The following is a 13719-nucleotide window of genomic DNA, read 5'->3' as shown; positions in this document are numbered from 1 at the left end:
AGAGGGACGGGACGCATCCCATGTCAGGCATCAGGCGCTTGACCTCACTGTCGCCTTGCCCAAATCGCTGGAGCTGCAGCTGTCGTCCACTGAGGTGTAGAAAGTGAGGTACCTATTTTGCCCGGCTGAAGTGACCTGATTCCACCGCCCCTCGCATGTTTCCGTCAGGTACCCCAACCCCAAGTGGCCTCAACTGCCATCCAATTCTGCCTCGTTTTTTGGCACGAACGGCGACTTCATCCGACTTTCACTCCCAGGCCTCAACCAGTTCATCCTCTTTACGTGCAAACCCTTCCGCCACATACTGCTTGTCGACCGCATTGCTGGTCGACTCGCCCCCAATGATATCTTTTGCACGGCCCCAATCCCGCCAAAATGACTGAAGTCGTCGTCAATGGCTCCGGCTCTGCCCCCGCCGATCTCGACTTCGCTGCCACTAGAGCAGCCTTGACCTCATCCTCTACCTCCGTCAGGATACCTCATCTGCGGACCATTGAGGACAAAATATCCAACACAGGTAGTTTTCCCTATTATCATTTCAACCTAGCATGCGCCCATCGTATTGGCCTTCAAAGCTGACTTGTTGTTGCCGGCGCAGACATCGACCCGGCCTTGGTCCGCAAACTTATCCAGCTACTCTTCTGGACACATGCCTTCTACACCGACCGAGCCTCCCGACTTGCCGTACAGAAATGTCTCTCCGCCATCCTGTCCAAGGGCCTCGACTCTGGCGTTCTCTCCGCCTTCGTTACTGCCGTGCGCGCAGAGTCGCAAAAGCAGGGAATCGCCGCCAGCAATGCCTTCGTCCTGGTTGAATGGTGCAGTCTGCTTATGCAGCACCTCGCGAGCACATCCGAATGGGACAAGCTGGCTTCACAGATCCTTCTGGGTCTTGCCGATACTTTGGAGAAGTGCCTTCAGCCTGCTGCCAAGAGGGAAATGGCCAATTCCGCAATCGTGGTAACTCGCAGAGGTTTGCGCAAGCTATTCACGTCACACCAGAATCCCGAAAAGGCCCTCAAGGATGCTGTCCAACTTCTGACGGCCAAGGCTGCGCAGCCTTCTGCAAAGAACGCGCCTCTTCTCGGTATCATTGCTGGCGTGAGCTCGAGGATTCCCGCTGTCAAGCCTTTCCTTGAGTCCCAAAAGCCGCAATACTTCACTTTCTACACCCGAGAAATCATTGGCTCGCGCACTGCCATTCCTGAACATATCGCGTCAGGTCTTCGCGACTTCTTCCTCGACTTCGTGAGCCTCGAAGAACTTGCTAAGGAAGTGATCCCTCCTTTGGAAAAAGGCTTATTGCGTGCCCCCGAGATCGTTCTCAGCGATGTCACCATCCCTCTGGTCCGCGGCCTTCCCAAGGAATTCGATCTTGCGCAAATCTTGCTAGGAAAGCTCCTGAAGCCGATTCTGTCCAACGTTAAATCCAGCAATGTCAATACTCGAAGTGGTGCCGTCAAGGCTTTCAACGCACTGGCAGCTCAAAGTCGGGATGAGAAGGCTCTGGAGAAGATTTGTGAAGAAATCGTTGCCCCTGTCAAAGGCGGAAAGTTGGCGTCAGCAGACCACAGAATCCTCCATTGCGAAATGCTCGATGCTGTTCCCCTCTCCAAAACTACAGCCGACAAGATTGCTACAGCTTTGGCCGCTGTGTCAGCCAAAGAAGGAAATGAGGCTGCTCTTACCGTTGAGACATCGGCTCTTGCTAGATCGGCTGGGTACCTCGTACAGAATGACACAGAAGTCGCGAAGCCGGTTGTGGATACATGCATCAAGGGTGTTTCGGACAAAAAGCTCACCTCACGTCGAATCTGGCTCCTTCGCGTTGGTGAGATCTTCAACGCTTCAAAGAGTTCGGGTGAGCTCTCTCCAGCAGCAATCAAGTTCGCCGAGGCTGTCTTGCCCAAGCTTCTGGACACCTTCAACGAGGTCGTTGCCAACCCTCTAGCAGCCGCTCAGAATAACCTGACTGTCGGCGCATTCATCGTCACAACCCTTACTTCATGGTCACAGCAGAGCAATGTTTCTGCGGCTGTCAAGTCATCACTGTCGAAAATCTCCATCACGAACCACTGTCTCGCTCTGGAGCCGAAGCCTTCTTTTCTGCTGAACCCTCGCGTCTACGGGAAAATTACTGTCGAAGATGAACTCATCTGGTTCTCCCGCGCCTTGTCGGCTGCGTCCGAGCATTTGTCTGACAAGACTCCCGAATCCGTGTCGATCGCTTGGGCCGAGGCTTTCATCTTCATCATCTGCTCGTCAGTGGCCACCCCCAAGGCCCGCCAAGCTGCCATGGACAGTCTGTCCCATGTCTATGCCAGCCGTCCAGCTTTGGTTTCCCAGGCCGTCGTTGGCGGCATCTGGCATTGGCTTGAAGCTCTGGAGGCGGGTGACAAGGATAGCGCAGCAGCTCTGTCCAAGTCTGAGAGCAAGAACCTCCACATTGTTCTGCGTACAATTTGCATCAGTCCTAAGGATATACCAGAAGGCCAAAAGGACGCTGTTCAGGCTGCGATTAGCAAGCAACTTTGCTCGCTTCTCGTCCTCGCTCGCCAGGATCTGGTCCCTCGAGCCAGCTGGATCGAGCTCTGCTTGCGCGTTGAGAAGGACCCAGGAGACCTGGCACGCCAGCTGGAGGATGACCTGATCAAAGAAATCACTGACAAAACGTCTATCGAACAGAAGTCCGATATTGTCAAAAAGGCCGCCTGCAACGCCGCTGCTGAGCTTGCCTTCGTGGCACCAGACACTATGACGACTCGTATTGTACAAATCATTGAGCAGGACTTGGAGCCCGAGGAACTGCGAAGCATTGGCCCCGTGGAAGCTGCCATTTTCCGGACGCCCGAGGGAACTGCCTTCGTTGATGTTCTTGCAAAGAAGGCTCAGACAGCTGTCCCCGACAAGAATAATAAGGATTACGACATCTTGAAGTGGGAGGCGGAGCTGAGGGAGCAGTTGGCTCAGAAAAAGGGCCAACAAAAGAAATTGACCGCAGATGAGGCCGCTAAGGTGAAGGCCCAGCTTCAGAAAGAATCAGGTATCCGAGAGTCAGTCCGTCGATTGGAGGCCAGGCTGTTCCGTGGTATCGGTATCGTCCACAGCCTCGCAACTGGACCGCCGACTGAAGCTACTCACTGGATGGCACCTGCAATCAAGGCTCTTCTCGATGTGATCGATGCTGGCGCCAGTCTACTCACAGGTGACGCCGCGTCTCTTGCCTACCTGGCTTGCTCCGAGCGTACTACCAGTCGCCTCGGCGCGATGAAACAATTTGTTGGCATTGCGACGCTGCGTGCTCGTGGCGTTACTGCACTTCCTGAGGACTACAAACAAGAGCCTGTTGACGAGCTTGTGACCAGAGTGCTCTATCGCCTGCGCTTCGCTGGTGAGCAGCGTCCTTTCGACACGGTGTCCTTCATCTACGCCCTGTCGCTTGTTTTCACCGTGCTCGAGAGTGGTGGTTTTGGCTCATCACCCGACGAGCAACTGGTCCTTGCTATCGAAATCCTTTCTTTCCACACCATCACTTGCGAGGACCAGGCGATCCCTCGAGCTCAAATACTCTCATCCCTCATTTCAGCCATGCAACAATACACTCAGCACTACAAGGTTGTCAGAGACTGTTTTGCCGACATGGTTCGATGCGTTGCACCAAACATGGTTCCCGCGGAGATCGCAGTGTTGGCAAAAGGAACCATTGTTCCCCAAATCAGCGTCAGAACCACTGTGTTGCAGGCAATCAGCTCCGATGTTGATATGAGCGACCTTGACTTTTCCGATGAAATCTGGCTGGCTTGCCATGATGATGTTGAGGAGAACATCGAGCTGGGCCGCGAAATATGGGAGGAGAGTGACTTCAAGTTGACCCCCGAGGTTCCGGCCAAGATGCTGCCCTACCTGGACAGCGTTGATGGTCAACTCCGAAGGGCTGCTGCCCGGTCGCTGGCGGAGGCTTGCGGTGCTCACAAGTCGACTCTTGAGCCAATCTTGGAAACTCTCAAGGCTTCATATGTTGAGCTGGCCAAGCCGCGAGTTCCTGAGTTGGACGCCTACGGCATGCCTAAGAAGACCAATCTCGCAGACCCGTGGGAGGCACGACACGGCCGCGGATCCGCATTCAAGGAGCTCGCGCCACACATGGGCAAACAGCAACTTGACCCTTTCTTCGAATTCCTCATCGAGAGGGGGCCGTTGGGTGATCAGAATGGCAATGTTCGCAGCGAGATGCTCGATGCGGCAATTCGCGCGATCGACATCCACGGCAAGGGCATGGTTGAAAAGTTAATGAAGGTGTTTGAGCGTACGCTCGAGGGCCCAGACAAGAACTCTGAAGCTGCGGACCGTGTCAACGAAGCCGTCATCATCATGTACGGTGCCCTGGCTCGTCATTTGAACCCAGGCGACTCCAAGCTTCCTATTGTCATCGAGAGACTGCTGGCGACCCTCAGCACGCCATCGGAGACTGTTCAGTACGCCATTGCGGAGTGCCTACCACCTCTGACTCGTGCATACGGCGATAAATCATCAAAGTATTTCCAGCAAGTTCTCGAGACATTGTTGACTTCGAAGAAATATGCCGAGCAACGAGGCGCTGCCTATGGTCTGGCCGGTCTAGTCCAAGGCCGCGGTATCTCATCCCTGAAAGAGCAGCGGATTCTGATGACACTGAGAGGGGCCATAGAGAACAAGAAGGAGGTCAACCAGCGAGAAGCTGCCCTCCTGGCTTACGAACTGCTGTCAACAATCCTCGGCCGTCTGTTTGAGCCATATGTCATCCAGATCGTCCCTCAACTGCTGACTGGTTTCGGTGATGCGAACGCCAACGTTCGCGACTCATGCCTGGCTGCTGCAAAAGCTTGCTTCGCGAAGCTCAGCTCTTACGGTGTGAAGAAAATCTTGCCAACCCTACTGGATGGCTTGGATGATGACCAATGGCGCAGTAAGAAGGGAGCTTGCGACTTGCTTGGAGCCATGGCCTACCTTGACCCCCACCAGCTGGCCCAGAGTCTTCCTGACATCATTCCTCCTCTTACTGGTGTTTTGAACGACAGTCACAAAGAGGTTCGTTCCGCCGCAAATAAGAGTTTGAAGAGATTCGGCGAGGTCATCAACAATCCTGAAATCAAGGGTCTGGTTGATATTCTCCTCAAGGCCCTTAGCGACCCGACGAAGTACACCGACGAGGCTTTGGACGCTTTGATCAAGGTCCAGTTCGTCCATTATCTCGATTCTCCCTCGCTTGCTCTGGTTACCAGAATTCTGCAGCGCGGTCTGGGCGACCGATCCAACACCAAACGCAAGGCCGCTCAGGTCATTGGCAGTCTTGCCCATCTGACCGAGCGCAAGGACTTGATCTCCCATTTGCCGGTTCTCGTTGCAGGACTCAAGCTCGCAATTGTCGATCCTGTTCCCACTACCCGTGCCACAGCCTCCAGGGCCCTTGGCTCTTTGGTTGAGAAACTGGGCGAAGATGCCCTGCCTGATCTCATTCCCGGGCTCATGCAAACCCTCAAGGCAGACAATGGTGCTGGCGATCGTCTTGGTTCCGCCCAGGCTCTCAGCGAGGTCCTCGCAGGTTTGGGAACCACCAGACTGGAAGAGATCCTTCCTACCATTTTGCAGAATGTCGAGTCCTCGAAGTCTGCCGTTCGGGAAGGTTTCATGTCCCTCTTCATCTTCCTTCCTGTATGCTTTGGCAACAGTTTCGCAAACTACTTGGGCAGAATCATTCCGCCCATTTTGTCTGGTCTTGCCGATGATGTTGAGTCAATCCGCGAGACTGCTCTTCGGGCTGGTCGTCTGCTCGTCAAGAACTTCGCTGTCCGCGCCGTTGATCTCCTGCTTCCCGAGCTCGAGCGTGGTTTGGCCGACGACAGTTACCGCATTCGTCTCAGTTCCGTTGAGCTCGTCGGTGACCTGCTCTTCAACCTCACCGGTATCAGTGGCAAGACGGAGGATGACGAAGATGACGAAGAGAGCGCCAAGGAGGCCGGAGCTTCCCTTCGTGAAGCCCTTGGAGAAGACAAGAGAAACAAGATTCTCTCGGCCCTCTACGTCTGCCGCTGCGATACCGCCAACGCCGTCCGTTCCGCTGCTATCAGTGTCTGGAAGGCACTGGTTTCCAGCCCTCGCATCCTCAAGGAGCTGGTCCCGACTCTTACTCAGCTTATCATTCGTCGTCTCGGAAGCTCGAACATGGAGCACAAGGTCATTGCCAGCAATGCTCTTGGCGAGTTGATCCGCAAGGCCGGCGACGGAGTCTTGTCTACGTTGCTGCCCACTCTCGAAGAGGGTCTGCAGACATCAACCGACACGGACGCAAAGCAGGGTATCTGTCTTGCTCTCAAGGAGCTCATTTCATCGGCTTCTGAAGACGCCTTGGAGGACCACGAGAAGACCCTCATCTCTGTTGTCAGAACCGCTCTTACCGACTCGGATGAAGACGTCAGAGAAGCCGCGGCGGAGGCATTCGACTCCCTGCAGCAGATCCTTGGCAAGAGGGCCGTGGACCAGGTTCTCCCGTACCTGCTCAACCTCCTGCGATCCGAGGAGAATGCCGACAATGCGTTGTCGGCGCTGCTCACGCTCCTCACCGAAACCACCCGCTCCAACATCATCCTCCCCAACCTCATTCCCACGCTTATTACTCCTCCCATTTCTGCGTTCAATGCCAAGGCTCTTGCCTCATTGTCTCGGGTCGCGGGTGGTGCCATGAATCGTCGTCTGCCGAATATTGTCAACTCTTTGATGGACAACATCATCAATTGCGAGGATGAATCCTTGAGAGAAGACCTCGAGAACTCGTTCGATACCGTCATCTTGTCTATCGATGAGTACGACGGACTGAACACTGTCATGAATGTTTTGCTCCAGCTCACCAAGCACGACGACCACCGCAGACGTGCTATCACAACCCAGCACTTGGCCAAGTTCTTCGCCGCAGCCGATGTGGACTACTCACGGTACAACCAGGATATCGTCCGATCACTGCTCAACTCCTTTGATGACAGAGACCAGGACGTGGTCAAGGGAGCCTGGACTGCGCTTAGCGAGTTCACCAAGAAGCTTCGAAAGGAGGAGATGGAGGGCTTGGTTACCTCCACCAGGCAGGCTCTTCAACAAGTTGGAGTTGCTGGTGTCAATTTGCCAGGCTTTGAGCTTCCCAAGGGTATCAACGCTGTGTTGCCGATTTTCCTGCAGGGTCTCATGAACGGTACCCCTGAGCAGAGAACACAAGCCGCCCTTGCCATTTCTGACATTGTCGACCGGACGAGTGAAGCATCTCTCAAGCCGTTTGTCACTCAGATCACGGGTCCTCTTATTCGTGTTGTGTCCGAGAGATCCACGGATGTCAAGTCTGCTATCTTGCTGACGCTCAACAACCTTTTGGAGAAGATGCCTACGGCACTCAAGCCTTTCCTGCCCCAGCTGCAACGTACTTTCGCAAAGTCTTTGGCAGACACATCGAGCGAGGTTCTCCGTGCTCGCGCAGCCAAGGCTTTGGGCACGCTCATCAAGTACACGCCACGCATTGATCCCCTGATTGCCGAACTGGTTACGGGATCGAAGACATCGGACCCAGGCGTCAAGACTGCCATGCTGAGCGCTTTGTACGAGGTTATCAGCAAGGCAGGTGCGAACATGGGAGAGACGTCACGGGCTGCCGTCTTGGGTCTCATCGACATGGACACAGACGAAAGAGACGACGCAATGACAATCACCAACGCCAAGCTGCTCGGAGCACTGATTAAGAACGTGCCGGAGGAGGCGGCCAACGGCTTGTTGAAGAACCGGGTAGTTACTAATCACTTGAGCCATTCCTCGGCTCTTGCGTTGAATGCCGTGTTGGTCGAGTCCCCGCGAAGCCTCCTAGAAAGTTCTTTGGTGGACGACCTGCCTGATCTCCTCTGCCAGGGCATGTCCAACAAACATGTAAGTGGACCGATTCTGCCTATCACTAAGCTGCTAACACAAGACTTAGCCTTTCATCGCCGACAACCTCATCCTGGCCACAGGCAAATACTTGCTTTCGGAGTCACCCAAGACTTTCGACTCAAATAAGAAGATCTTCGAGGCGCTCGCAGGCGTCATTCAGCCAGGCAACTCTGTCGATTCTCGCCGCCTAGCGTTGGTCATCATTCGAACCATGAGCCGCGTCAACATGGATATGGTTCGCCCGCACTTGCCATTGCTGGCGGGACCCATCTTCTCCAGCGTTCGAGACCCGGTCATCCCTGTCAAGTTGGCCGCAGAGGCAGCATTTGTGGCTCTGTTCAACGTAGCAGATGATGAGAGCAAGGTCTTCGAGAAATTTATGGACGGCGCCAACCTGCCGCCAAACACGAAGAGGAGCATGCAAGACTACTTCAAGCGCGTCACGTTACGACTAGGAGCTCAGGTACGGGAGCGTAGAGAGGCTGAGGGCGGCCAGGGCGGTCTGGGTCTGTCCAATGACGAGGTGGAAGATGAGAAGGAGATCTGGAGCGTGGGCAAGGTGGATGTTGGCGAGGACGTTTTTGGCAAGTAAATACTGTAGAGATGTCGGACGGATGATGAAATCTACAAAAGTTACAAGTTGTTTTCAAGCATCTGACAGTTCAACGGTGACCTCCTGTAGTGACCCACCAAGGTCACAGCTTTCCCGATGATAATTTTTGAACTCTTCAAGGTCAGACCGGGCTTGTTTGGTTGGTTTGTCTGAAGTGCCGCGATAAGATACGAACCCAAGGGTTCTTAGAAAAAAGAATGGGTATCAGCAAACGAACGACCAGTACGTACCAATATTTTGAGCTGTGTTGGCCCATCACGTGACGGCATGAATCATTCAGAGCCCTCGCTTAGCACACACTGGCTCCAAACTTGGCCCCACTCGCAGTCCGCACCGCTTCTGACTTTCCTCCTGAGAGAAATATTCGAGCGTCAACCCCTCTCAATTTTCCAACTCCTCGACTCCCCCGGTAGGTACGACCATCGACTAGGACAACATTCAAGATGTAAGTTATCACGACAGCACATACCACTGCATGCAATTCCGATTCCCAATGAGATTTCCGTCGTTATGTGCACCGGGGACGCCGATTCTCGGTCGCTGCGGCACCCGGAACATACGGAGGCGACGAACCGAAACACACGACGACTGAGAACTCGGATGGAGATGGAGGAGGATGCAGATGCAATTGTTATCACCGTCAGGGACCAAGGCTGATTGCGACTGCTTTTTTCAGGGTCAATCTGCGAACTCAGAAGCGCCTCGCCGCGTCGGTCATCGGCTGCGGTGAGCGCAAGATCTGGCTCGACCCCAACGAGGTCAACGAGATCTCCAACGCCAACTCCCGCCAGACCGTCCGCAAGCTCATCTCCGATGGCCTTATCATCCGCAAGCCCGTCACCATGCACTCGAGGTCCCGTGCTCGTGAGCTGAACCTCGCTCGCCGCATCGGTCGCCACCGTGGCTTCGGTAAGCGCAAGGGTACCGCCGAGGCTCGTATGCCCAGGTTCGTCGACACCAACACTCCCAACGGTCGGCTTGTGGGATAGATCTTTGCGGCGGTGTCTCGCGGGCTGGGCGTAATACTCTGCCCCCGAGATGTCTCTGGAAAAGCTATACCACGGGCCGCACGTGTTTGTTGTGGAGATTTTGTGCTGACTCCCGATGAAGCCAAGTCCTCTGGATGCGCCGCCTCCGTGTCCTCCGCCGTCTCCTCGTCAAGTACCGTGCCTCCGGCAAGATCGACAAGCACCTCTACCACGAGCTCTACCACGCCAGCAAGGGTAACACCTTCAAGCACAAGCGTGCTCTCGTTGAGCACGTAAGTCATGACATCTCAGATCCCACCAGGGGCCGAATCCCTTAACGGGTAGGCGGACAATACGCTGACGTTCCTCTTCCAGATTCACCGTGCCAAGGCCGAGAAGGCCCGCGAGAAGGCTCTTAAGGACGAGATGGATGCCAAGCGTGCGAAGACCAAGGCCGCCCGCGAGCGCAAGCAGGAGAGAGTGGCGGCGAAGCGGAACGCTCTGATGGGCGAGGGCGAGGAGAAGACCAAATAGACGATCACATCTCGATCTCGGTCCTTAGGCGGCTGCATTCGGAGTCATCGGGTTGGGTCTTCTTTTTTTACGTCCTACTGGTCCTAATGTCGCAGCAGGGCTTTGGCATGTAGTTGAAAAATGGAAATCGATGACATGGCAAAACGGGCATGAAAAATGAGCAGCAGCAATCTTTACCTGGTTTACATTTGGCATCTTTTGCGTGAGACCTTTCTGCGTGACCTGATTGTTTGTGTGTCAACCCGCATAAAATTCAGAACGGCGCGTCCTGGACAATTCTCTGATTCCATCGATGTCTGACTTGGCATTGAGCACGACGTGAACCATACACACGAGGGGAGCTGTAGTCGCCCTGCAGTGGACTCGACGATAGACCCGGAGCGATGAATATCACCACAACAGCGCACACAGCGGACTGGGCATCTCGACGATGTCCCAATTTCGGCGAATCGGGCTCCATCAACAGCCCGATTTCACACGCCAGGAAACTCGTCAATTATCGTGATCTTGTGCAGTGACGCAACGGGCAGCAAGCCCCGTCGACCCTTGCATGATGCTATGCTGCGGGTTCATGGCCCTGGTGCGCCCGGGACTTGAGCCCACAGAGAAATTTGGACAGGAATTCACGGACAGGGCAGAAGTAGAGGTGGCCGACGCCATCTATCTAGCCCAGGCGCGAAATGACCGCGACTGAATATAGCACACAAGCAAAGTAATCTATCCATTTAAATGACATTCGGGCCAGACACGACCATGGATACCTTGACCACACTTGTGCGTCGGGCGAAAAGAGAAGCGCGCTTTGAAATGGGACCCCCATCCATCGTCCGGCCGTCCAGGAGGGAGAGAAAAAAGAGTGTCAAGAACGACAACCATGGATTGGATCAGATTGTTTCAAATTGTCCCTCAAAATGTGGTGAGGTGTGCCAGGACATTTCAGCATGCACCCGCCGAAGCGGAAGAGCCGATATGTAGACAGCGTGCTCGTCATCTCCAATTTAGTTGTGAAGAAGAGAAGAAGGAAAAGAGTAAAATTTCGGCCGCGATGCCGCGTAAAAAAGGGCAAGCCGAAGCTGGGTGTGGATCCTGGCGGGCCCGTACCGAGGGGCCGTGCCCTGCTTACTGTTCCAAGCTGGCGCCCTGCTGCCATTCGGGCCAACAACAGCTTCTCCACACCGCGCTTTCCTGGGGGACGCGGCGGTCCAGATAAGCTGATAAAGAACGAACCACAGTGATGTCGGGGAGCCGAAGCCGGCGCCAACCGCCAGCCAGCTCGGTTCCCTAACCGCTGGCCAACGGATGAGATACCGAGCAGCGATGACCAGCCCCTTGCCATATGTACCGGTTCCCCCACCAAACTGTGCGTAGCTACATGTACATCATAGTCTATTTGCCTTCCAGCTGGGGTAGTGAGGTAGCTCCCGTGTTGGACTAAGACCATCTTGCTCGCCGTCGCCTACCGCTCTCGACGACTTCCTCCAATTCACCTCGCCCGACACCCGCTTTCACGATAGTCGATTCCCCCTCTCCTCTTACGAATCTCGCCAACGGTTTACCATGTCGTCTTCCGTCTTTCGAGGCGCATCTCGCGCCCTGCGATGCTTGCCGAGAGGGGCAGCTCCGGCAGCTCTGCCTCGCGCGAGTGGCGTGAGCAGATGCATTTCGACGACAAGCCTCGAGGGTCAGCAACAGGTGCGCTGCGCAACTCTGCAATTGTTCCCAGATTCGTTTCCACGATATACTGACTGTCCTGGCTCTTCAGCTGTTATCTGCCAAACTACAGCAAGCCGATCCGGCCGTCTTTGACATCATCGAGAAGGTACGGGGACATCGAATAACAACCCAATGAGCCCCGCCTCCGCCAACGTCCATGATACTCGACTATCATGCCAGCTCGCCGCGCGATCCCTCTATGCCGTTTATAGTCTTGTCGCTGATAGTGTACATGTTTGTAGGAGAAAACGAGACAAAAGCACTTTATCAACCTTATCCCCTCCGAGAACTTCACCTCCCAGGCCGTCCTCGATGCCTTGGGCAGTGTGATGCAAAGTAGGCGACTTCCGGCACCAGTAGACTCCGTTGGAAGAATCAACTGACAGCTTTGGACAGACAAGTACTCCGAGGGTTACCCCGGCGCAAGATACTACGGCGGAAACGAGTTCATCGACCAAGCAGAGCGTCTCTGCCAGCAGCGAGCGCTTGAGGCTTTTGGCCTTGATGCGAAGCAATGGGGCGTCAACGTACAGGGTGCGCATGGCCTGCTCTACACTCCGTGACTCCCTTTATCAGTTGCTAATTCAAATTGTAGCTCTCTCCGGTGCCCCCGCCAACTTGTACGTCTACTCCGCCCTGATGAACACCCACGACCGTCTCATGGGATTGGACCTGCCCCACGGCGGTCACCTTTCCCACGGGTACCAAACACCAACCAAGAAGATCTCCGCCATCTCCAAGTACTTCGAAACCGTTCCCTACAGGCTGGACGAGACCACCGGCCAAATCGACTACAATAAGCTGGAGGAGCTGGCCATGCTGTACCGCCCCAAGGTCATTGTGGCCGGAGCCAGCGCCTACAGCAGACTTATCGACTACAAGCGCATGCGCGAGATTTGCGACAAGACCAACGCATACCTTCTTGCCGACATGGCTCACATCTCTGGTCTGGTAGCAGCCAAGGTCATGCCCGGTCCCTTTGGCTACGCCGACATCGTCACCACCACCAGCCACAAGAGCTTGCGAGGACCTCGCGGTGCCATGATCTTCTTCCGCAAGGGTGTGCGCCGACAGAACGCCAAGAAGGAGGACGAGATGTACAACCTCGAAGGACCCATCAACAGCTCCGTCTTCCCCGGCCACCAGGGAGGCCCCCACAACCACACCATCACCGCCCTGGCTGTGGCGTTGAAGCAGGCTCAGGCTCCTGAGTTCCGTGCATACCAGACCCAGGTTCTGGCCAACGCGAAGGCGTTTGCTCAGAGATTGGGTGCGCCCAAGGACAAGGGAGGTCTGGGTTACAAACTCGTCTCGGACGGCACCGACAACCACCTCGTCCTGGCGGACCTGAAGCCGCAAGGCATCGACGGTAGCCGTGTTGAGCGTGTACTGGAGCTCGTTGGTGTCGCAGCCAACAAGAACACCGTTCCCGGCGACAGGTCAGCGCTGGTGCCGGGTGGTCTGCGCATGGGAACCCCGGCGATGACGACGAGGGGATTCAGCGAGGAGGACTTCGGCCGTGTCGCCGATATCGTCGACCGGGCCGTCACCATCGCCGTCCGCATAGATAAGAGCGCAAAGAAGGCGGCCGAGGAGAAGGGAGAGAAGAAGCCCGGTCTGCTGAGACACTTCATGGAGCACCTCGGTGATGGAGAAACGGATCCCGAGATCGTTCAGCTCAAGTCGGAAGTGGCCGACTGGGTAGGCACATACCCGCTGCCGTGGGATGTCCGCTCTTAGGCCGAGTTACCAGGCCCGGGTTTCATGAAGGGACGATGGACATGCACTGATGCACCCGGAATATGAGGGAAAGGCAATGTTCCATTTTGGCGTTAAGGGGCCTTGAATGCTTCCAGGCCGCGAGAGAGCTGTTGTGCCTCTCCATATTTTGATCCATGTTTTATATACGGTAGCCATTGCAGAAATTTTAGCAAATCATGCCAGCCATCC

At 55.2% G+C, this 13719-nt stretch overlaps 2 protein-coding genes across 2 annotated transcripts; both read left to right on the top strand.

Moving 5' to 3' along the window:
- Window positions 1-375: 375 nt before the first annotated feature.
- CkaCkLH20_00497 (translational activator gcn1) lies at window positions 376-10056 on the top strand (the record flags this gene model as incomplete). Its single annotated transcript, XM_038883217.1, has 6 exons — window positions 376-517; window positions 599-7938; window positions 7988-8529; window positions 9231-9500; window positions 9665-9815; window positions 9898-10056. The coding sequence occupies 6 exons, from the start codon at window positions 376-378 to the stop codon at window positions 10054-10056; spliced, it is 8604 nt and encodes a 2867-aa protein (XP_038751922.1).
- Window positions 10057-11613: 1557 nt separating this feature from the next.
- On the top strand, window positions 11614-13509 carry CkaCkLH20_00496 (serine hydroxymethyltransferase; the record flags this gene model as incomplete). The annotated part of the gene is made up of 5 exons (XM_038883216.1): window positions 11614-11748; window positions 11819-11875; window positions 12012-12105; window positions 12166-12303; window positions 12365-13509. 5 exons carry the CDS (start codon window positions 11614-11616, stop codon window positions 13507-13509), a joined length of 1569 nt encoding a protein of 522 aa, XP_038751921.1.
- Between the last annotated feature and the right edge of the window lie 210 nt (window positions 13510-13719).

This window comes from Colletotrichum karsti (genome assembly GCF_011947395.1).
Source record: "Colletotrichum karsti strain CkLH20 chromosome Unknown Scaffold1, whole genome shotgun sequence".
Lineage (NCBI taxonomy): Eukaryota > Fungi > Ascomycota > Sordariomycetes > Glomerellales > Glomerellaceae > Colletotrichum > Colletotrichum karsti.
Note: the sequence above shows the minus strand (reverse complement) of the source record. Positions and strands in the feature narration are given on the sequence as shown.